At 31.3% G+C, this 24,432-nt stretch overlaps 2 protein-coding genes across 3 annotated transcripts; both read right to left on the reverse strand.

Annotated features, from left to right (window-relative positions):
* Nucleotides 1–1,347: 1,347 nt before the first annotated feature.
* LOC132753987 (uncharacterized) lies at nt 1,348–10,318 on the reverse strand. The gene is made up of 14 exons (XM_060744568.1): nt 10,188–10,318; nt 8,735–8,786; nt 7,997–8,158; nt 7,368–7,569; nt 6,084–6,800; nt 5,625–5,767; nt 4,927–5,013; nt 4,467–4,580; nt 4,038–4,138; nt 3,724–3,795; nt 3,263–3,365; nt 2,135–2,235; nt 1,805–1,873; nt 1,348–1,615 (listed from the first exon to the last, which is right to left on the reverse strand). Exons 1-14 carry the CDS (start codon nt 10,299–10,301, stop codon nt 1,400–1,402), a joined length of 2,253 nt encoding a protein of 750 aa, XP_060600551.1. The 5' UTR covers nt 10,302–10,318; the 3' UTR covers nt 1,348–1,399.
* Nucleotides 10,319–13,745: 3,427 nt separating this feature from the next.
* On the reverse strand, nt 13,746–23,619 carry LOC132753990 (uncharacterized). Of its 2 annotated transcripts, none has more exons than XM_060744572.1 (5): nt 23,549–23,619; nt 16,006–17,032; nt 15,392–15,551; nt 14,821–15,053; nt 13,746–14,396 (listed from the first exon to the last, which is right to left on the reverse strand). In XM_060744572.1, the coding sequence occupies exons 2-5, from the start codon at nt 16,949–16,951 to the stop codon at nt 13,789–13,791; spliced, it is 1,947 nt and encodes a 648-aa protein (XP_060600555.1). In that variant the 5' UTR covers nt 16,952–17,032; nt 23,549–23,619; the 3' UTR covers nt 13,746–13,788. The 2 variants fall into 2 exon arrangements, with proteins under 2 accessions (XP_060600555.1, XP_060600554.1); XM_060744571.1 differs by lacking the exon at nt 23,549–23,619 and adding an exon at nt 23,356–23,486.
* Nucleotides 23,620–24,432: the final 813 nt, after the last annotated feature.

Genomic DNA, 24,432 nt, shown 5'->3' on the forward strand with positions numbered 1-24,432 from the left:
GGATTGTCATTATGCATTTACATTGATTTGCTATTTCAGAATATGAATACTGCAAAATCTTATTAAGGCAGAACGCGACACTGCCAACTTTCGTGAAGTGTTTTGAAAATTGGCATGTAAAAGGTTGACCATGTTTCAGATTAGATTCTGTTGATTTTGTTTCAATAGTTTCAGCAAAATTTTGTACACATGACGTCAAAAGTGACCATTAAGTCCTGTTTTTGAACATGACGTCATTGCGTATCATTGGCAACTGTTACGGGTATCACAACGGCATAAGCGTACAAAGTATCTTAAATCCTACAGTATTCGACAGAAATCATTTTACCTTTAAGCTCATATAAAATATATCGTTTTACGCCGAAAAATGTTTGAAAAATGGAAAGAAAATTGTCGTTTTTATTTGTTTGGGTCGTCAGACCAAACAAATAATGGTAGCGAAATTTCAGACTCTTATGCTGTTAATTGCAAGTGCCGAAAGTAGTCCGCTTTTTTGAAGCGGTTACTTCCCTTTATATGTAACACTTAGGCCGAAAAATTTAGGGGAGATCACTGCGTAAATATGGTCACATGACAGGCGGATTAATTTTCAAGCAAAATAATTCCCGAATGGTCAAATATTTCTAATATTGTTTTATTCTTTATAGATATACATGCTTATAGTAAGCGCCATGATTATTTACACAAATGTTAAACAACAGTTAGCGTCGTTACAAACCATAACTAGAATAATATGGCTTTCTTCAGGCCGTTAAGATGTAAATCCACCGTGGCCGAGGGGTTTGCGCGCTCGATTAGGAAGCGAGAGGTCTGGAGTTCAAATCCTAGTTAAGGCAACTCATTTTTTTTTCAAATTGTTTAAGTCAAATAAACATTGGATCGAATATCAGTGTTGCAATAAGTCTTATAGCCAATCTACTACAATTAAAACGCTGGAAAGCATTGGTGGCACTATACAAAAACAAAATGTTTTATAATCTCACAACCTTCACCTTTCTGACATTCTGAGACCCAAACAAATTCAGCGCCTTCTGTGCTTTGATTTGTAAAATTTGGCGTTCAGTTTAGCCACATTTTTCGGCTTTAAAGTTGCTATTAAAAATCCTGAAATATTTTTTTGATTATTTTTCTTTAAATGTCTTTTAAAATGTATACTCAGTCTAAATGACGAAAGCTACTTGTGGCATCAGGTATTTCTATTCTTAATTAATATTGAAGACATTAATTTCGTTTTGTGATATTTCGTTTTTAAATAAGTAGTTTACATTAACTTTGCAAATGCTACTGTGACTTTAACAGCTAATTCGTATTTCAAAATCAATCATTATACATAACTCTAAACGTACGCATTTGAAGACACAAGTTTTATTTTCAAACACTTGCTACACTGATTTCGATATTATCCGACAATGATTTGTTGGTTGCCGTTGTGCACTGTACAATTCCGGTTACAGAAATCTCCAGTACAACACGTTTTGCAAATCGGAGTTGACCTCAGTTTACGTGCTCTTTCGTTTCCATGACAATCTTTACCATCAACACAATTCTGTCTATCCACGCCAAACTCCAATATGTCAGATTGATCCGCACCCTGACCGGTCCACAATGCACATTCCTAAAATATTCAAACATTTAATGTTTAATGATAGACAACGACTTAGCATTTCAAGAAAAATCGACCGAGTTCAATCTTTAAAAAAATGTTCCACGAGCGATGATGACATGGCATTCAATAAACCATTTCAATATTTCACAACCTGGCTTCTTCACTGAAAGATCTTGCAACAATAATTTCTATACTTACATTTTTTGGTCTGCATCCTAGATGATATATTGAGTTTGCACCCCATGGTAGTTCTTCGATATGGCAGAACTACAAATTATAAAATAACTAAATGAGCAATTATTCACATGCTTATATCCAAAGAAATTAATGTATAGACATATCTGCTGAATATTTCTCCATTTAGAGTAATATCTTTACAGTTTAAATCCTGTCACTACTGATGTTTACCTTAAATCAATCACTTTCGAAATATCTATGTAATTCAACATGTTCAATTCTATAGCAAGAGAAGTCATGTACATTGTAGTTACAAAATGATTTTTGGCTTCTAATATATTCAGCATATACCTCATCGCCCGCACATATTGTGACCTTATCGCAGGCTTGTGGATTACTTGCAAAACTACAATCAAGACAAATTGGACCGCGTGTTTCTTTTGGTGGAAAACCTGCAAGAAAACTCAAAATATCATATATATGTCCTGTCATATAGGTGTTCTGTCATAAATGTGTTCTGTCATACATGTGTTTTTTATACACAACGCTTGTTTCATAGCTTCAATTTACTTATCATTTTAGTCGCTGAAGTTTTTATGGACTTGACTAACTGTACATGTGTAATATCAAGGAATTTTACTAATAAAGAAAAGCTATTGTTATTTAAAGAGTCTAGACTCTCCACACTTTAAGAAGATTTCTGTTTAAGGTTAACATAATGTAATTATTTATACAGCACATATCAAGATTTATGCTATTTGTTTGGTCAAAATTAAGAACGTGAAAAACATCGTCAAGAAATCAAATGAACTTTTTTAAGCCTAATACATTTATTTTATTGAAGTATGCGAAATTATTCAATATTTCGTTAATCGATGTGGTAGAAAAATTATCCTTAAATCATTTCGTATAAAAATAGAAGGACGAGAAGCATGGATAATAGCACACCCGACAATAATGAAATGAAGTCCCGGGGGACTGAAGTTCAATAATGAAACCAACTCCCCGCCTCATGCTTTAGCAAAAATTATAACCTAAGCAAGGCTGGGAAAACCTTCCTGGGTTTTATAGTAAATATTTTCAAATTCATCTTAATATATGTTTAAAAGATTGACGATTATTTTAAAGAAAGAACACATTAAAAGATTGGACAATGTGGGCTCTCTGCAAACTGTTTATTTAACAACATTCGAATACTTTTGTAATGTGATGAAGTTTGGAGCGAGGCAATGTTGATCCATTTTATATATATTTATGCAATGATAGTTTAAACATATATTACTGAACATGGTAAAATGCAATTTTAGAGAATTTCAACTGATATGCCTTTTACAAGTTTAGGATCAACCTTGAATTATTAGGTATTTTTATACAAGAATATGGTTTTGAGCTTTGACAATTTTGTGATCCAAGCTTAATTTTACTGTTCATATTTATAGCGCCTGAGTTTCTATATGTTATATATTTTATGAAGCTCACCTGTATCACCACATCCACGAGAATTACAGAAACTGTCATTACAACATTGTAAACAGACGTCATTAGATGTATGGGAATGTATGTGATCATAGTTACTGCACACCTGTAATTTACACCCACACTTTGATATATCAAAAGACGTAGTGTTAGTTGAAATTCGTACTTTAGTTACACACTAACCTTGATTACTACTTCAAGGCCTTATCAGTACTGAGACCTTATCTAACAAAGCTCCAGCCAAAGATTTCTTTGGGTGCATAAACCTTTTCTATATAACAATCGCTTTTGAATTTTGATGTCTTATAATAAGTTACTGACCTTGTTAATAACACCCTATATTTTAACATTTTTTCTTTAGTTATAACAAAATTTACTTAAATTTATATAGCTTATCATCAAAAATTTGATGCTGTATGTTAAATGTTGAATATCAGATCAAATATACTCTCAGTAAATCGTACTTGTTCATCTGTACATCCGGACGTGAAGTGTACGTGTCCGTGTGTGTCAGTTGTTTTCTTCAGAAAACATTTCTGAAAAGGAACAATAAAGTTTAAATTCCATGAAATATTCATTACATTTTTTCTTAATATGCTACTCTTCTCACATTTTCGCACTTTAAACACATTATTACGTTTTATTTACATTAAGCATGCGGTTAACTAACTTTAAAAATCTTTCAACTTTTGACAAAGGCATTTAGACTAAGCAAAACACTGTTTTCAGTTAAAGGATATTTGTACGTGCCCTTAGAGAAAAACAGTTAACACGATACCTGGTTAGATGCACATGTTTGTATACTATCACAGTAAGAGGGTGATGTTGTGTAGTCACAGTCAAAACAGGTCAATTCATGATTTGTAGGAGCAACTAAAGCTGTAAAAATGAAATGTAAGACAATATTTCATGATTAATATATATCTATCTAATACCGCTTTCTACAAATGCCAAAATTAGTGTCAAATATTAATTGAGGATCAAAATATAACCCAAATTCATGGTTCTTGGGATTGAAAGGCAGACTCGGAAACCACTTCACAACCGTAACCTTATATAAATAATAAATCAATTTCAAATTAGGAGAAAAATATTCAGTTACGCCATTTTTCAAATAGTATTAGATTTGATAAAATGGAAAAAAGCACAAAATGACATATTAAAATTAAAAAAATATAAAAATGATAGAAATAATTATAAAATTTACCTGATTCACAGTATTGACCGGTCCAGCCAGAGTTACAAGAGCAGCTGAAATAATCATTGTTCGCTCTACATATTCCACCGTGTAGACATGGTCGACTTGCACAAACATCTAGGCCTAGTCGGATATAAGTGGTAAATATTTAGTTTTACATCATTTTAGTACCTATTTAACCTTTCTTAATTTTTACAAAATATCTTGAAAGTATTTCAATAGGTGTAAGATATCTTTAAAAGGGAATTTTGAACTCAAATCTTATTAAGGGTCAAGACGTGTTGATGTTAGTGGAAAATGTATGCACGATTTCGACTATCAGTTAAAACATGTAACATACATGTACATTCTTTATAACAGTCATCGTTTTTCAAGTGTTTTGAATGAAAATAGTAAGAAACTCCTGTCTCCATAAATGTTTCCTTTATTTAATATTATATGTAAGAGAGAACATGAAAAACTAACTTACTGCGTTCACAAAATTGTCCCGTGTATCCGTAAAGACATACACAGCTTCCGCCATTCAAGCATGAACCACCGTTGTAACATGTAACATCTTAACAGAAAATATGAAGCGCGTTATGTACTTAAATTGAAGCAACGGACTTACATTTGATGCTTCCAAATCAATCAATCAATCAATCAAGCAAGCAAGCAAGCAACTAATCAATCAATCAATCAACTAATCAATCAATCAAGCAACTAATTAATTAATTAATCAATCAATCAATCGATAAATCAATCAATCAATCAATCAATTTTGTTAGTAAAACATATGCATATAAATGTCGGCATAGTCGAAAACACTCCATATTCGTTAAAAATGTACTTAAAAATGTATAATGAAAATTGTCCAAAGGAGACGGTGGCATGACGATATTTACCGGCAACAGTCGATTGTCTGCAAGTTGTAACATAATTGCGTAATAAAATAATCATGGCGTCGTTAACTTCCCTTTTCGAAAAGTAATAACATAATCATATCACGTTTTAACAAACCGTAACACACACCCATACACACCCACACACCCACCAACACACGCGCGCACACGCACGCACGCGCGCGCACACACACACTCACACACACACACACACACACATATATATATATAAATTGTCAATACCAATACATGCTTTCTGTTTCTCAAATTCTGCCATAATACTTACTTTTTGGAATTGAGAATGTAAACCCCAAGTTGTGTCCAAATCCAAAATGTTGTTTCAGACCGTATAACAATGCTCCAAATTTGACGTTTGTAGATTTGTGTTTGAGAACATGGGAACCTGGTTTGATCTTTAACGTAATTATACTGTAAAACACATAACATACTTAATGTTTTCTCTCGTTTAATAAAGTCTTAATCATAATTATTATCATTTTCATCATTATTATTATTATTGTTATTATTATTATTATTATTCTATAAAACACATAACGTTATTATACTATAAAACACATAACATAATTTTACTGTAAACCACATATCGCATTTTTAATGTAAAACACAAAATTTACTGTAAAATACATAAAGTAATTTTACTGCAAAGCACATAACATAATTTCACTGTATAACACATATTGTAATTTTAAACATATAACGATATATTGTTTAAGTAGATATTTACTCAAAATTGTTGAATAGTGATCCCGGTGACCATTTTCCTTCTAATAGATAATCTGTGATGTTCCTGTTATTTAACAGAAGACCACCATAATGTCCCTGTCCTATTGTAATAGTCAATCTATAGGTGAACCCTCTATCTGCAAATGGTGTGCCAAACACATAATCATTGCTGAAATGGTTAATTGCCGGTACAGAATTCATGAATGCATCGCCAGCATCACCTCTTTCTGTGAAACCATATTGTACGACGTTAATCGGTTTGTCTGATAAGATCACAGTAGGTTCTGTTCCCATCAACAGCTCATCCATATCTTTTATATGTAATGTCCTAGAAGTATTGTTGTATAGATATTGAACGTTTGCACCCGTGTTGTTGTAAGTCTTGGAGTAAAGGCGGATAGAGTAACCCGATTTAGGTATTAGCGGAGGGACAACAAATGCCGTTCCCCAGTACTTCACAGGTATTGGTGAGTCAAACAGTATATCGCAATTATAAGTATTGTTCTTTGGAACATATGTGCACCTATTTCCGACAACAACATTTATAGGGCTACTGCTCACTACATATGCTTGTTTAGGATCCTTGATTGATCTCAAAGTGTAACTCTCAAATCTTGATATGGTTGCATTCAAACTCGATTGAGGTGAAGTATAGTTATTCACAACGATAAACGAACTGTTATAAGGGCTCGTGATCTGAACATAATTGTAGCCATATCTGAAATTAAACATTGAAATCTATATATCATTAAATGCCATTTGTTTAAACGAGTTTAGATGTGGTGAGTTTATCACATTCTAACACGACCCGTATATTTTCCTGTTGAAATGTGTGTAAACATGCACAAAATCACTGTTAGACATTAACATGTGACGGGCTGAAAAATATATCCCCAGCAGTGATTGTATCGCTTTATAAAATTCACAGTTTGTCGTTCGGATGCGCAGCATTTTATAATTCTTCGCATCCGAACTCCAGGCAGTGATTTTATTTAGCGATAAAATCACTGTTGGGAATATATTGGTTCTTAACTGTTTGCAATTGTCTGCCTAATCATCTGGATTGTTTTTCAAAATTATTACACAGCAGTTTAATTATTATTATTTTTAAACGGATTTTGATTCTAAAATATATAAGATCTTTGAAAAGCTATGCAAATCACAAATTCAAACTAAATTTAATATGTACCCCTAATCTTTACCAATTTTTTAAAGTAAAAGTTATTGCTCTACACTTTAGAAAAATTGATTTTAAAAGATATATTCTGTTCTAATATGTGTATACCCATAACCGTATGATGGTATTGAATACTCATTAGACAACACATCAACTGGAAAGGCGAGAAACGATGCTGCCACACTGGGAACATAACCAGTTATATGTACAGATATATCAACAGAAGAACGTATCTCTAAACATCTAGTTTGTTTACCGACATCATACTGACGTATTTGGCGTCCTTGCATGTAATGAAAATCCGCTTCTCCTGTTAAAACAAGAAATTAACTTTCAACATTGATTATTCATTTGCTTGTAAATGTGTAACTTATCCATCGGTTGATGGTAACTTTATTAAACAACAATGACATATTTAAGATTTCCTTATATTGGCCCCCAAAATTGTATGTATGAGAATTATTATCCGTTTTTGAGAAGGAAGAGGGTCGTAATTTTCAAAATTTACGTATACAAGTATTTTGGTTGACACTTGATGAAACGAAGTAAAACATTATGTTAAGTGTAATAACCTTTTCTAGTCGTCGTGAAAATTATAAAACATCTTTGAATATAATATTGATAACATTAAAGCCTTATAAAATTACATCCGTATTTTCTATTTTGTTATCATAATATACCGCTACTTAGAGATTACCAATTTTCTTAATTAAATGACAACCAAAACTTTCAAAAACCTGGTAACAGAGTGTAATTTCCTATCTGTAATGATTGGGATCCATTTATTAGTCTGACTACAGCATAACCATAACTTGAGCTGGAAATACTTATTGAAAGGTTAAACACTGTGACAGTCTCAAATGGCGGAACCGTCACTATGAAATGCCGACCTTTTGATGCTTAAAATAAAACAATCACAATCGTTGATAAATACAACGTATAAAGAGTATAATCTTTACATCTCTATCTTAATTCAATCTCAACTAAAAGAGTGTTCTTTGTTAAATATTTGTAACATTGACTAATAAACATAGTGCAACATTTATTCAATATATCATAAATGATAACAATATGTATCTATTTTTATCCGAAATTTAAATTTAAAATCTGATCCGTAAATAAAAAGACTCTAAGAAATATGTCTCTCTTACTAACAATGTATATTTGATTCATTTTGAAATTAATGCAATTTTTTTTAGTTTCCTCAAAACATGGGTTACTGAAATTTTGAAAATTGTAACATGGCCTTAGCTCTATATTATTCTTATCTAAGATATACATGACTGAAAATAGAAATTCGTGCTCTCTTGTATCATATGACATTTTATCATCGTTATACTTGAAGATGTTAACCTATAACTAAATCATAACTTAAGTTTTAAAACTGATAACAAATGTACTATTTAATGTATTATTTATTACCTACAGATCATTTTGTTGTGAATACATGTTACAATTATCTAATCAATACTTACATACATTTTCTTTGCAAACTTGATAGCTAAAGCCAGAACCAAATAAAGTTACCTGCAAAAAGAACACTTTTATCTGTATATCTTTTTTTCTAAGAAAATGTAATATCAATTAAGAAAAAAAAATTCCATTAAATTCTGACGTTGACTAAGATTTTATGTACCGACAGGAGAGAATTAAAACGTAATACATTTGATAAATTTTACGCAATGTAAGTAGAAAAATGTACTTAAGAGTCGACTATTGCATTGTTCGCACTAAGTAGAGCAAGAGCAAATGCTGTAGTACCTCCTATTGAAGCCTTTTCAACTGACAGAACCTTTTTATGGCAATGAAAATATGGATATCTATCTTATTAGACCATAAAGTGTTCGCCCTAAAATATATATTTATTAAACTCAGAGAATGTTTCTATTTCGGTTTAAATCAAACAAGTTTAGTGATTTTATTGTTTTTGTCATCATTATTTTTTAGTTATTTCTTGATGTCAATCTTATTAGCCAAAGAAAAGACTAAAGTTATCTGATTATTCAGGCGAAAGAAGGTTGGTATGCATTTCAGTGATATCTAAGTCATAAGCTTTAAGGTTGATAATGCCGATCGCTGATTTAGTTCATAGTGGTACAGGTGGGGTTGGTAAGCTTCCTTCTCTAATAATTTAAAAATATTTCTGTGCCCTGGGGTCGGATGTGACATATTTTTCTATTATATAATGTTCCTTTTTTACTTGTAATCATTATTAAATTCAGTTTCCAATTATTCATCTTTAAGTTGATGCCACAACACTTACGCATCAAGTTCAATTTTCAGTTTTTATACAGTTTCATGATTCATATTTACAACATCAATAATTAACCGATTATAATAACAGTTATCATAATGCACATCAGAAAACTGCGACACCTCGCCCCATTAAGAAACGTTCTCATGTTTGCTGTCTGACCAATAATTTTACCTTATGTATTATATTATAATCATTATATTGTCATCATCATTATAAATATGCGTTCAATAATTAAAAGATAGAAATACAATCTACAAACAAGAAATTATTAAATCAACCAATGATTTTCAACAGCTGAATCACGTAATTTAAAGTGTCATCATTGATAAACAGTCAAATCCAATCCAGATAATTGCGGCACTCTTACATCCGATAAATAACTTTCAAATAAATATCTTGATAAAAATGAAGATTATAATCTTCTTGGTATAGATATGACGCAAACGTCACCTGCCTTGACCAAATTATAATAAAAGTGTCGGTCAGCCGCATTTAGTCAGCCGCATGGCTAATAGATAATTTCCATATGTCTGCATTTGATTAATTTAAATAAAATAAACGTTTACATATGAAATCAAGAAAACGTAACATTTTATTAAAAGTACTTAAAAAACAACATTATAACAGCTTCATTAGTCTACATATATAAAATACAAGTTAAATTTACTTACCGCACTGACGAGAACAAATATAATTAAATACTTGTCGAACTTCACCATTGCACTCATCATGGCATCTACATGGAGGCTAGAACTACGATTGTATGAACAATCTCCATATGTCATAATGAATGTGATAAGTAGTTGAATTGGCACACTTTTGATAAGGGATAAGCAAAACATCAAAATTTAATAGCCATAAATGTAGGATTAAAACTACATTGACATTGTAACTTGAAATAGAAATGACACATTTGTGCAAGCGTAGTTCAGAGCGTCTGAATTTACAATTTTGATTTCCTTCTTGTAATTTTGAAAAATGACGTTTTCTTTACCATTTTAATCCCATCAGTCATATTTTGATGACCTATTACCTATTAATTCAAAGTGATTCAAACAATCATAATCATACAATCATAAAATGACATCCTAGCTTTGTCAATGTGTAAGTATGGAATGTCACATCGTTAAGCCAAGGAGCACAGTTCTCATTGCCTTTCGTATGCAGAATGTCTTTTAACTCTTTCTATATGGATATTGTGTAATTCAAGCTCGTCCGTGAAAATGTGTCTATTTCGGATAATTGTTTTATAACGGAATGATACACAAAAGAATAGATTATAAATAGCTTTATGCAAGTGATCCGTAATTATGTTGCTATTTTTTTTTTATTATATTTTGCGCATATGGATCTCCTCAACATATATGGAGCTCAAATGCAATTTTGACGGCGATTTCTTCGTTTGTAGCTAAATGTCAATAAATGTTTAAATTTTTTTGCATGTTAAGCATCAGTCTGTAGGGTGATTTCGTAAAATTTCTGTTTCTAAGTCCGTTTAGTGACACTTTCTTCATGTTTTGGACACACCAGAATCCAAGACGGAAAGAATATCTCGAAGAAGACTGAATAGAAATCCAAAACAAAAATGGGTAATATAGGGGGGGGGGGGGGGATTCAGGAGGGTAGAATCACATTTCGACTTTCTTAAAAAAAGGTCTGAATTTTATATAACTGTTTAAAAAATTGAAAACTTACCCTGCAATTGACATATTTTCTCTGTCACATCTGGTTTTATGCTTCACATCTGGAGCAGCGGAAAATTACATATACTTTGTACCTATGCCAATTCTTGAGATACATATGGGGTTCCACACCCGTGCCTAAACCATGCATCTGAGCATTCGATCGTTACCAGTCAATACATACATACACAGTGTGTCAACTGGAGTTCCGGTATAAGTTACCTGAACTCCAGAGCATACCATACCCATTGATTGGCTCTTTTTTTCTTGGGTTTACTTTTTGTGACGACAGAGAAAGGAATAACGCTAGAGTGTCACATTCAGATGATCGTTCATCGTACCTTTTTTCTTACTGTTTATGTATTATGGCGACGGCAATGTTCATTTTCAATCTTAATTCTTTTGATTTGACAATTATATGAAACGATTACAAACTCAAACTTTAGAAAAGTTGAAGGCCAATTTAGTGCTACGTGTTTATCTAATTATTTTGACCATTGATCTCGTTACTTTTCTCATCACTACATAAGGAGTGACTATCATAATCTGACCCTTGATTCCGGCGATAAGAAAGCATATCATAGAGTACGTATGAAATTGAAACTTAGATTAAGTAATCATCAAATATTTGGCCTTCTGATTTAAAGCTGCATGCCTCCAAATGAGTCAAAACCTTTTTTTTAAGTCAAACTTGAGAAAACTGTCCTCACATTTTAAGGAAAGTAACATATCTAAGATTAAAGAAATAATTCACTAATGGATGTGTGCGATTTATTACAGATTATGCAGTATTAATATGCGTGGTTTATACAGTTAATGCTATATTTGCATATTCGGCCTTTTTGTAAATAATGTAGATTGTGCCTTTTTTCAGTGTGTGGGTTTTTTTTCTTTGTTCACTTTACAATACTTTCCTTTTAAATACATTTTCAAAAAATTATATGAAAATTAGCATGAAACTTGTGCTGCTTTAAACTTTCACTATCAACCCCTACCAAATCATTTAAAATATGTATCAATGTTATTTTCATCAAACTTAATTCTATTAAGAATATTCTCTCATACGATTTTATTTAAAAAATATGCTTACTAAGTCTGAAAGTTATGTTGATAATCAAATATACAGAACTTAAAAAAGTATGCCTGTTTCTCACGTCAGAAAGTTTCTAACTTTAGGTGCCGCGATAGCTCAGTTTGTTAGACCACTGACTGTCACTCCTGAGGTTCCGGGTTCGATCCTGGGTAACACCCTTGGGATTTTTCAGAGACACTTTCAGTGTTTCCCACCTACCTAGAGGTTTACTGGTAAGAAATCCAGATAATTCTTGCATGTATCAGTGCTTTACACTGGGCAAAAGAACCAAGGGATCTATTCAATAAGAGCTAGGGACTGGTTCCCGGACTCCCTTGTATCTCATAGCTGTCACTAGAGTCTGTTGAAGTAAGGACCCTACCGGAAATAAGTGCTTGCACTTTCGTAGATTATCCTTGACCGCAAGGTCTAAAGAATCAATCAATCAATCAATATATATTAACTTTATCAGGTTGTAAGTACTTTGATCAAATATAACCTTCTTATCAGTTGTTTATGTGTACTTTCCAGTTAAACTGGCTGTCTCTTTTGTCCAAGCATAATCATTATTGTCTAAGGTACACACATACAATGTAGTTTCTGAACTTATGTAGGCATACCATTTATACATGTTATATCTGGGACCGGAAGCCCTTAAATAAACAAAAATAGGATTTATCATTTAACCGGTTTTGTACACGTTAGTAAATGTATCGCCTATTTTGTCATCATTTTGATGTAAGAGCCAAGATCTACCTTCTTGTCAATAATGTTATAACATATCTTTTGTGGGAAAAATGCTCAAAAATGTTTGTTGGTTGATTTTGACTTTCTCTATTATATTCATATCTCTAAATTGACAGACATTCAGTATAGTTTGCCTACAATTATGCCATAGCTTGATTTTCCAACCCTAGAGAAACGGATATGATAAGATCAAAGTCGTTTGAATATACACCAAACCTTAACTCGGCAAAATTGGGGATTAGGGCACAACTACCAAAACAGCTGCGAAAAGTCAGAAAACCACTTCATCCTGCAACGAAGGAGAAAAGTGCTTAAACACACGTTAGATTTGTTGGTGAGAAGTTGTTCATAGATGAAGAAGAATATATCCCGGAAGTGAGTTCCCCTCGGCCTTTTTAACCGGAAAGCTGGACCCTGCATTGAAAAATATTGACATTACGAATTGGAAAACTTCCCAAACCGACACTTAGTTCCAGGGCGCGCTCAGCAGCAATTTTAAGAAATAAATTCCCCCACATTTCCAGTAAAAAAAACCGCTTTTTTTTAAATATTTTTTAGAACTAGAACTAACGCATTTCTTAAATTTTTAATTTTCCTGGACACGTGTACACACACACGTTTTTTGTTGTTATAATAATGTTTGCAGATATTTTATCAAGAAACATTACTTTTTTCAGATCGAATTTAGCATTAAAAAAAGAAAAAAAGAAAACAACGTAGAATACTTTGTTTAAATCAATAATTTTTTAATACAATTTATTGTAGAAAGATTTAGCTGTTACAGGCACATGGTGATTCACAATTATTACAAAGCCGCTTAGGGTGTAAAAACAGATAATAAATCAATAGTAAAATAACATGTAGTATAAAACCGACCGGAAGTACTAGGAGGTGTTCAACCTTATAGGTTCCAATTTCATTTTCAGTTATTTTAAGAAACGAGAAAACTGCCATTAACGTATTTTCTATATAAATTACTACATAAAACACAATCATTCTTTTTCTCGCCTTGGTGTTATTCAAGTTCATGAAGCATAAAATGCTTACATAAGCAAAGAACACGTAATACAAAAAGCGTCCACAAAACCACGTCTCACTAATGGTTCCCTCAAGCGCTGGGCGTTCTTTGAATTTAATCCATAAGAACATGACGAAAAAATGTACAAATAAACATATTCCGCCGATCCATGTATAATAATTGACTAGAAATAATGCTGTACATATGAACCTCGCTGCCAATGCTGACAGAACAGAACAAAAGAAGAAGGCAAATCCTAAAAACTTGACATCTTGTTTCCCTGCTATAACTTCTCTATTGCTTCGATAATATGCTGCATACGTCCAAGCAATACTGATCCATGATGACAACAGATTTATAACTGAAAACATAAAAAATATGTATGTGCTACAAGGCGATATATGATCAAGGGATATAATAAGCATGGCAATGTAAAAAATATTATAATGATACGGTAACAAATTTTTTTTTTAAAAATAATTCTAATTAAAATAAACTGGCAAACAACCCAAAAGATTTAATTATTAAGAAATATAAATAACAATGTGTTGCATACAGATATTTTGTCACGACAATATGTTAACCTGTAAAATCGGAGTTGACTAACACTATGTCGAGGATTTATTTGACCGAACAAAAACATCACAAATCGCGATCCTTCCTTTTTTAATACAGGTAAATGTTCAAAAGGTTGTAACAAATTACTATATTTTGTAATATATCATGCGTTATGTTAAACACTAATCAACATACAGTTATTGTCTGACAATTGTTTGTATACGAACCTCTGATAAAAGTAAGTTCCAAATCATAAGCATAATATAAGTAGAGTTGTACAAACAATTGTGGCGCTGATTCCATGAAAGCGTTAATAAAGTCTAAGAAGAAACAATCCCTCTTTTCTTCCCGAGCACGCGCTTTATGCCATCTTCGTGTACTTCCGTCACGACTTATTTCTCCGTCGTTGCTCTTTGGAATAAGTTTTACTTTGTATATCTGGTGAATATAGTTGAAAGCACTGGAATAAAGGCATAATAAAGAATTACGTTACCATGGTTACGGTATAAGAATTATGTCAAACATTATCTCTTCTCCAAACCAACTAAATAATAATAATTATATCTTTATCAACACGCTGTAAAGATGCATAATCTTATTTTAAATTACTTATTCATGTAGGTGTGTTTATCTTTTAGTTACATGTTACCATATATCCTTATGCTTTCAACATTTCATATAAAAGTGGAATAAAATAATCATTGTGTATTATCATAATTATCGCGTCTTACATTAGGTGAATAATTTATAGCTGGATTTCATATGATAGTAATATAAAGAAGTGATGAGCAAACTCACCGAACCACTCGTCCTAATGTTAAACACCCCAGAATTATTCTACATGTTTGTGCCTTTCCCCTCTTTCTGTCAAGCCACACCCAGGATACATCAACGATGGCCATCAGAACATGTGGAATAACTATACAAGCCAACGTGATCCAAAACAAGTCAATGTCTCCTGTTCAAGTTTCAATAAACAAACAATGATCACAAAAAATCGAAGCAAGACACACAGGTATATTATGTTGTTTCTTTTTACACTTTTACATAATATTTATATAACTTAAGAATAAAATAAAATAAAATATACATAAACGTGTACGTTAAATCATCGTGTAATAAAAGGTTCTTTTACTTGCATTTTTGAACTATTTTGAGGTTATAGATTATAAATTTCGACATATGAACAGCCAGAAACCTGTTACTGCGCTAGTGTTTTGCAAACTTATCCCACGAACTATGGTTCATAAATGTTAACTAAGCTGGTTATCAAATGAATTGAATTTGTTCTAAAATAACACGATTTTATGCATGACTGATCTAGCTGATTTGTGTAGAGTACCAAATTATTGTGTTTTGATATTAATGCAACCAATCGACGGTAATCTTAAAAAAATAAAATGTATTTTTACCATTTTCCTTGTAGCTGACAGCAAGACGAATATCCGATCCAATGTCCCAGAAATAAACTATTAGTGACACAATAGGAAATATTAATGCCTTTGTAACATTCCAACAAGTACAGTTGCAACATGGTGCCGGCTTTGTCGCCTTTGGGGAATCACAATCGTCACGTGTTTCCGAGGCAGTTTGTTCAGTTGATAGCTTTCTAGTTTTGTCGTCAATAAGTATAGGCATCTCTATAAGCTCTTGTGAACTTTTGTTGTTACCTGTGTAACTTTCATCCTGCCCTGTATGGTTTAACTCTGAAGATCCAGCGATATCTTCTTCATTGCCTTCAACATAAAATGAAACATCGTTGCCTTGAGAAGTATTCTGTTCAGATACAGGGTCATTATTTAAATTATCACTTGAAGGTGGCTGCGTGTAGAACGTTGAAGAGCTGTGCGCAATAATTTGCGGTTCATCATCAAGCTCGTGTAAATGAGTACGAGAACCTTGTATACCATCTGATTGGTCACTTGGGTATAAACTACTGGATGAACTATCACCCTCATCTCCCTTGTTCATATCTATATTATCTTTATTGATCAATGGATCATTACAGTTTGATGCAGCTTCAATATTGTCATCGTCACTCAAATCTTCAGGTCTAATTGTACATTCCAATGTATCCTTGTCGCCATCTTTCTCCGTATATTTACTTTCTTTCGGTCGTTTTTCTCGCCCTGACGCATCTTTCTGACTGGGTATTCTTGAAAACAACGCCCCGTCCACATTGTCTTTCTTATTAGATTTTGATGTAGGTAGGTCAATATCACACTGTTTACTTGGGATACGTGAAAATAAAGCACCGTCTACGTAGTCTTGCTCAGTAGGTTTTACTGACGGATGGTCAAGGTCACACTGTTTACTGGGGATACGTGAGAATAAAGCCCCGTCTACGTCATCAGTCATTTTTTGATATTTTTATTGACTAAAATTGATCATGCCTATCGTTGACTATCAAAATGCTTTACATAATGATTACCATGTGACCTATAAAATATACAAAATAACAAAAGGTAAGTTTGATACGGTGAGTCAAACACCCGTCACATGTTTTCGGATAGCATTGAATCGAAAAAATAATTGCAATTTTTATTTAATAATTTAACGTGAAGGTTAAAATTCTTAGAAAGTTACATTGAAAGAAGACAAATTAATAAAACCATGAACGTTTTACTTTTACTTGAAAGCAGTTAAACTTAAATAATATAATATAATATAAATTGATATAAAAGGTATTTAATTGTACTAAGTGAATAATTTAACCCGAAAGTTGCAATGCTAAAATAATTCATACTGCAATTTGAAATACTTGAATAATTTAACCGTCAAATTGCAATACTTGAATTATTTAACCGACATATTGCAATACTTGAGTTATCTAACCCAAACATGCAATACTTGAATTATTTACCCGGCAAGTTTGCACAATACTTGAATTATTTACCCGGCAAGTTACAATAATTTAACCGGCAAATTGCAAGTTTTGAATTATTTAACCGGCAAGTTGCAAATCCTGAATTATTTCACCGGCAAGTTGCAATACCTGAATTATTTAAGAAACCAATTGCAATACTTGAATTATTTAACAGACAAATTGCAATACTTGAATTATTTACCCGGCAAGTTTGCTCAATACTTGAATTATTGAATGGGCAAATTGAAATTTTTGAATTATTTAACCGACAACTTGCAATACTTGAGTTATATAACATACCAATTGCAATACTTGAATTATGTTACCGACATATTGCAATACTTAAATTATTAAACCGGCAAGTTTGCTCAATACTTGAATTATTGAACCGGCACGTTGCAATACCTTAATTAGTTTACCAGCAAGTTGCAATACCTGAATTATTTAACAAACCAATTGCAATACTTGAATTATCTAACAGACAAATGGCAATACTTGAATTATTTACCCGGCAAGTTTGCTCAATACTTGAGTTATCTACCCGACATGTTGCAATGATTGTATTATTGGACCGTCAAATTGCAAAACTTGAATAATCTAACCGTAAAATTGCAATACTTGAATTATTTAACCGGCAAGTTACAATACTTGATTTATCTAACCGAAAATTGCAATACTTGAATTATTTGACCGACAATTTGCAATACTTGAATTATTCAACCGGCAAATTACAATACTGCAAGCTGTAACATATAATAATTTAATCTGCAAGTTGAAATACATATTATTCTTCTTGAATTTTTTTTTAATTAAATGATGTAATTTGTTGTAATACAAAATAATTCATCACTTAAATTTTTAAGCTTGTAATCTGTAATATTAAGGCTCATCATGACCCGTAAATGATTTAATCCTAAATTTTCACAAGCATTAAATGTTTGTTGCCCTGTTATAATTTCTAAAAAAAAAATGGTCAATTACCTAAACCATCTTACCGCCTATGTGGCTTTTTGGCAATTAGTACAATTATAGTGGAAAAGTATTTTGTATGGATATCAAAATACTATTTTGTTTTCAATTTGTTACCTTTATGATCAACATTTTTCACAATCTGTTTTATTTTCTTCTAGTTATAAATATTAAGCATGCTCTAAAAGCATTATTCAAAAGTTAAAAACTCATTTTTGATCTGTCTTAAGAAGGAAAAATGAATTCCTTTCTGAGTCATAATGCGCTTTTAAACAATTCAGTCTGAAATTATAAATATTTCAATATTATACCCTGTGCGTTAAAATTATGAAACATTTTTGCCTATTAGTTGAAATACTTATATAACATGATCTTTAAGATGTTATAATCAAAGTTTTAACTTGCATGTCGTTAATTAAATACATGTACGTACAGAATGAAGTTAAACCCTTGATTTGTTATGCTAAAATAATTACATCTGCAAGTACCATTACGTGATATCGTTAATATGCAAAATATGTACAGTAAATCAATACTTTACATTAATTCAAATAATGAACTTTGAAACACTCAGATCTTTATTTTAATTTGTCAATACGTTGTTTAATCATATTAGCCTACTTATTTCCGATTTTTGGTTCAATTATCTGATTGTTAATATGCAATCAATTGTGATGATTAATGTAAAATACTGATTGATTTTTACTTGCCTTAACAATAGTATATATATTATATAAAATATTTCTAAAAATAAATAGGATGAAATATACTTATCACGTTAATATTATCCAAAATTACATTGAAATGTATACACAAGACAATAATAATATCAAAATCTGCATCAAAATGTATACACGTAATGTTAACTTTAACATAATACTTAAGGAAACATTATATTTTAGGAAAAAAGGCTTTGCAAATAATATGTTTTTGGTAATATGTACTTCTGGCTAACATAAGGAAGGATAACTATGGATCTATCTTTTGACAAAAAAAATCCAGGTCTTATGAACAGTACCGTTATCATTCTGAAAACTGCTTTCTCTTAAAATTATAAATTGCTCTTTATATATTGCTGTGCTCTTGAAGTATTTGGTATATGTTCTTTTACTCTACATATACGTTGATGTGAACCAAAACTACATAGGTTTGCTTATATTTTATTGATATAGTTTTGATTAATATGTAACGCATGAAATCATTTTATACTCATATACTAGTTATGTATATGTCTAGGAAGGTAAGAAGTTAATGTAAGTGATGTACAAATAAAAAGAATATCAAGGGGATATACTCCTATTGTACTTCACAATCAAAGTCATTAAAGGTTATGCCCCTTACAATAGTAGTTCTCATCTGTGTAGCAATTCTACACACGAAACAGACAGAAGGTTTTACATTTTTTTTATCCATTTGCCAATAAGACATTTACGACACACATTGTTGTTGGGGAATAAATATGTTAATTAATTACAGGCCCATTACGCCTGAAAAATGCTATACTTTTTTTATATTCAAAGGCTTTTTATTTAGTGTTCTTTTACAACCCATCTGTCATAAAGTTAGATAAGACATATTTTGCCTCTGTAACATTTTGGTAAATAAGTAAAGTATTGTATAGTTAAAGTATTGTATAGAATAGTATGACTGGCCTATAGTTAAATGTACTTTGTTTACATTTTGTTACCTTAATAACAAATCATTACACGTCCAGCGCTACTCTATTCATGTTATTAGCATCTTACATTCTCTAAATTCGTTACCAAACTTTGAAACACACGTCTACCCCTTTATAATATATGTAAATGTTAATTTCTGAGGCATAATGAGTCATTAGTTTATACCTAGAATATTATATCAGAATGTCAAGTTTTTTGTCGGCATTGTCAACAGGAATTATCACAGTATAGATATGTGCTAATTTACACTACGATTCAAAACATTCATATCAACAGGCGTTTAATAAAACAAGGGATATAATGAAATGATTTTTTTTGGAAAAAAGTTTAATAACAAGAAATTCATTTATCATGTTTCTCTCTCTTTTCTTTTTTTAATTTTGGGTACCATCAACGGAAAAAATGTGACGTTCTTTCGTTTTTTTTCATTGTTTTTTGTTTTGTTTTTTGTTGTTGTTGTTCGCCACGAAAATGCAAAAAATGAGAAAAATATTAAGTAATGCAAACAACGACGTATTTTATGTGTCGTGTCTTTGCCTGATGTTGTTTTTTCCTAACACTTCTCGACTGGAGAATGCCAAAACACGAAGTTTTGCATAGTGGCGAAAATACCTCTAACTGATAATAGTTTATTTTACAGCTGCGAGCTTTCAACACTGAACTTTATCCCTCATTTTTTTTCTTCTTTTTTCATTCATTCAATTTGGTTTGTTACTGCCTTATTATTATTAGATTATTCCTATATAGGGAAGAAACCGTTTTGCTGATGTTGTAAGAACTCGTGGTTCAACCTTTTGCTACTTTTTATTTATATTATGATAATACACTGTTATAAATGAGTACAAAAAGAGAATTAAATATGTTAAAATATAAAATCAAGACTATTAGTATTCAGTTATGTTATTATATTGTGTATTTATGTGTATTTTACACATATTGAAACAATGCGAAGCCATTAATCATATTATGTTGTTTATTCTGTCCTAGATAATAAATGATTATTTTATGTTTAGAAAATCGAATTAGACAATAAATTGTGTTTATTATCTCACTACCTGGTGACCTCATTTCTGCTCTACTTTCGCTTTATTTACTTTATATTGTAGAGCATAAAGTAAACAGTCATTTTTATGACAAAAACACAGCCAAATTTGTGTCAACTATGCAAACAGTTTAAACATTCTTAACCGACATATTTACATTACTATCAGCATAATTGTTGGTGTAAACAACATATAGACAATAAGACATGGAAAGTTGACTGTATGTTAACATTATCGTCTGCTTCAGGTGAACGAGTCATACAACATGAATATTAACTTAATTATTTTATACTAAACAACATGTTTGTAATCTTTAGATTAAAAATAAAACGAATACTTCGACATTTAACAACATAAAAATGCCCCACTTTATCCTAAAGTTTAAACACGACATTTTAAAAACGACTATCTCGTGTGATACTAACACACAACTGTTTCCTGTATCATTTTAAAATTTAATGTAGCCAGGTACCAGTTCCGTTGTAAATATTTTAGACCGTGAAACACAACAATTTCTAATTTTAACCACCTGGTATTTTTCTATATCTAAACAGTCTAAAATAAAAACATTATTTAAAATATCAATGTTAACCGTGTTATTTGGTCGGTGTTTATTATAATCAAATTTGTACATGTATATGAATATGTAAAACAGTATTTACAAAGCGTGAGGACTAATATTAAAGCATGCAACTATCGTTGGTATGCATATATCACGGCGACACTGTATGATGACTTGCGGGTCTAACAAATAAATGAGAAAATTAATCATACAGATTAAAAGGGGAATTGTGTTTAAAATAAAACATTACTTAAATAGAGGATATTGAATGACGTGTTAGTTCAATACTAAATTATTGCACGAGTTGAAAAAATTATATTATGCGAGCCTCTGGGGAGCATAATATTATTTTATTCAACGAGTGCAATAAATTTAGTAATGAACTTACAATATTTTATTTATTTACATACAAAATAGAGACCGTTTAAAGTGAAATAAGAGTCTATTTTTCATTAATGCGCCTATAGTATAACGCTAACATTTAGCGCGTCTTTACACTATGTTTGTATAACGCTTATGACGTCACGTCAAAATATATGCACGGCCGTGCAATACCATATTTACGGAGTCGCAAAATCGGCACGGGGTGTGTGATAAGGTATTTTATCACATAATCGAGGCGCCAGGAGTGTAATGAAAGCCATTTAATTTATATAAAACATAACACACTAATGTAATAACACTTTGACGTGACGTCATTTGCGCTATATAGAAACATAGCGTTTAAAAAACGCGCTAATGTTTAGCGTTACACTATAGGCCCGTTCGTTGAAAAGATACTAATTTTAACAGTTTACTGTTCTTATTTTATATATGTGATAAATAGAATATTATTTTCGTGTAGATTCAATTCTTAATTTATTGAACTCGTTGAATAAAACATTATTATGCTCAACTCAGTAATGTAAATATTATTTATTATGAATTTTCAAAAAATATCACAGTACTTTCTTAGACGTTTCCCATATTTCTATCTTATTAAAACGAAAATTTATGTTTTTCTTTATTATGAACCGGGATATATATATATATATCTCAAAGTTGAGCATCGGTAAAATATATACACATGTATGTGAAATTCCGCGGATCCAGATGTGAACTGTATCACCGTATATGAAAGAGAAAATAGGTTAATCTGGTTATTTTTTTAACTATTTAAACATGTATGTAAAGTTCAAAGATTTTTTGAAGAAAGAATATTTCGACGAAGACTGCACGAAATCCGAAACAAATTGGGTAAAATATAGAGAAAAAGTCAGGAGAGTTAAATTATATTTCGATGTTTTTCTAAAAACCTTTGGAATATTAAAAAATATTTGAAAAGTTGAAAACTCTATACCCTGTGATTGACCTATTTTGTTCATTGAAATCATAATTCGTGAAGATGAATTCATGAATTCGAAATAGTGAATCATGAAGTTGAAATAGTGAATTCATGAAGTTGAAATAGTGAACTCATGGAGTTAAAATCGTGAATTCATGAAGTTGAAATCATGAATTCTTGAATTCCGCGTGTTCACAAGGTTAAAATTGTGAATTCACGAAGATGTAATCCGGAATTCATGCATGAAGTTGAAATGTCCCCACCGGGCTTTCGTAAAATAAGGTTATTCTACTGTGTTGTTAGCATTTCTATCACTCACCTTGAAAAACCACACTAGAAGAGACCGCTAGCCTGGTCTATTATTTTTGTATTAGTGAAAATAAATTCCGTATCGTTTAGAACTTAATAGTTTTAAACTAATATATAAGTATCATCTTCGTTTTTATTGGGCTTTAATACTTTTTATTTACTTATGTATGTTAATTTATCCATCATATAATGATTTTACTTACATTATTACAACATTTATAATGAGAAACACTTTAGATTAAATTTCCTTATCAAACCAGTAAGACAAATACACTAGTTGCATGAATAAGACAGGAAGTACTTAAGACAGCATCCGTTTGTCGCTTTCTTGAATGAAAACAAAAATTATATAAAAACAAGTAGGGGTAAAATTTAGATAAACAATTAAAGTAAAAGAATTTGACCCCCCCCCCCGAATAAAAAATGACTACTTCTGTAACAGTAAAATATAGTAAATTCTCAAGAATAAATTGCATAGAAATTAGGAAAAAGGAAAAAAATGTCTAATTTTATTCCTAATATAAAATGAAATGCACTTTTCTGTAATAAACAATCATTTTTTCTATTAAAATTTTACATTCCTAGTCACTGATTCATGTGACTTGACCTTTTTTGAGTTAATAATAATCAGCCCCCAAACAATTTATACTAAGCACATTGTTTTGTTTAAGTTAAGGACAAATACAAATTAGTTGCATTAGTCAATCATATACTTGCTGTAATTCAAGGATTTTTTACCACACAAGGCCTTTTCCAAATTAATTGCTAGCCCTTCTTTACATAATTGCGTTGGAGTAGGAGTTTTGTGCAATGTGTAGGCCTCATATTGTTCCAAGTTGATAAAACGTAAAGAAAATGAATTGCATTATTACGTACTCGAATGTGCGAGATATAAGGCGCTACTATTGTCTATGATGTTTTTCACATATCACCACATGGCGTTTACTGGATGTTGAAGACCCCCGGTGTTACTTGATCATGTCTGAACCTTGGGCAAAATTTCCTCAAATACCTCTCACTGTGTAAGATATGTAGGTTTTATGTAATGATTTATGTTAGAAACAGTATGCTTGTTGTGACCTCATAG

The sequence above is a fragment of the Ruditapes philippinarum genome, unplaced genomic scaffold, assembly GCF_026571515.1.
Source record: "Ruditapes philippinarum isolate M1 unplaced genomic scaffold, ASM2657151v2 ctg4269_1_1_1_1, whole genome shotgun sequence".
NCBI classification, from domain to species: Eukaryota; Metazoa; Mollusca; class Bivalvia; order Venerida; family Veneridae; genus Ruditapes; species Ruditapes philippinarum.

Coding starts and splice junctions, on each gene's coding strand:
- LOC132753987 (XM_060744568.1), bottom strand. CDS start 10,301: ATGACATATGGAGATTGTTCATACAATCGTAGTTCTAGCCTCCATGTA. Junction 7,570..7,996: donor AAATTACACTCTGTTACCAG/GTTTTTGAAAGT, acceptor TTGTTTTAACAG/GAGAAGCGGATTTTCATTAC. Junction 5,014..5,624: donor TACATTCTCAATTCCAAAAA/GTAAGTATTATG, acceptor TTTTCTGTTAAG/ATGTTACATGTTACAACGGT.
- LOC132753990 (XM_060744572.1), bottom strand. CDS start 16,951: ATGACTGATGACGTAGACGGGGCTTTATTCTCACGTATCCCCAGTAAA. Junction 15,552..16,005: donor TGTCAGCTACAAGGAAAATG/GTAAAAATACAT, acceptor AAACTTGAACAG/GAGACATTGACTTGTTTTGG. Junction 14,397..14,820: donor GGAACTTACTTTTATCAGAG/GTTCGTATACAA, acceptor TTATGTTTTCAG/TTATAAATCTGTTGTCATCA.